Source organism: Mesitornis unicolor, unplaced genomic scaffold, assembly GCF_000695765.1.
Source record: "Mesitornis unicolor isolate BGI_N332 unplaced genomic scaffold, ASM69576v1 scaffold28952, whole genome shotgun sequence".
NCBI lineage: Eukaryota > Metazoa > Chordata > Aves > Mesitornithiformes > Mesitornithidae > Mesitornis > Mesitornis unicolor.
Window position 1 is genome coordinate 7,436 of NW_010167590.1, and position 246 is coordinate 7,681.

The 246-nt window shown below is 63.0% G+C and overlaps 1 protein-coding gene across 1 annotated transcript in view; it reads right to left on the bottom strand.

The window, feature by feature from the left end:
- PITPNM1 (phosphatidylinositol transfer protein, membrane-associated 1) overlaps positions 1–246 on the bottom strand; it is a gene marked incomplete at its 5' end in the record, with an annotated part of 9,872 nt that overhangs the window by 4,355 nt on the left and 5,271 nt on the right. Inside the window, 2 exon segments of the mRNA XM_010178747.1 lie at positions 6–50; positions 174–244. Of these exon segments, the coding sequence (XP_010177049.1) occupies positions 6–50; positions 174–244 (116 nt within the window).

Consider the following 246-nt stretch of genomic DNA (forward strand, 5'->3'; position numbering starts at 1 on the left):
AGCGCGTCAAAGCCCAGGATGCTGCCCACACAGTCCCCCAGCAGCACCACCTGTGGATGGCATGTACCTGTGCTGGGGGCAAGGAAGGATGGATCCCCCAAGCCCTCTGTATGGGGAAAATGTGATCCCCAGAGTGGAACCTGGAGCAAAGCTTCCCCCAGATCCCCTCTCACCTGGCCGCAGAAGCCAGCCCCCTCCCCAGAGTGCAGGAAGGCGCCGTACGCCTGGTTGGCACGAGCGATGACG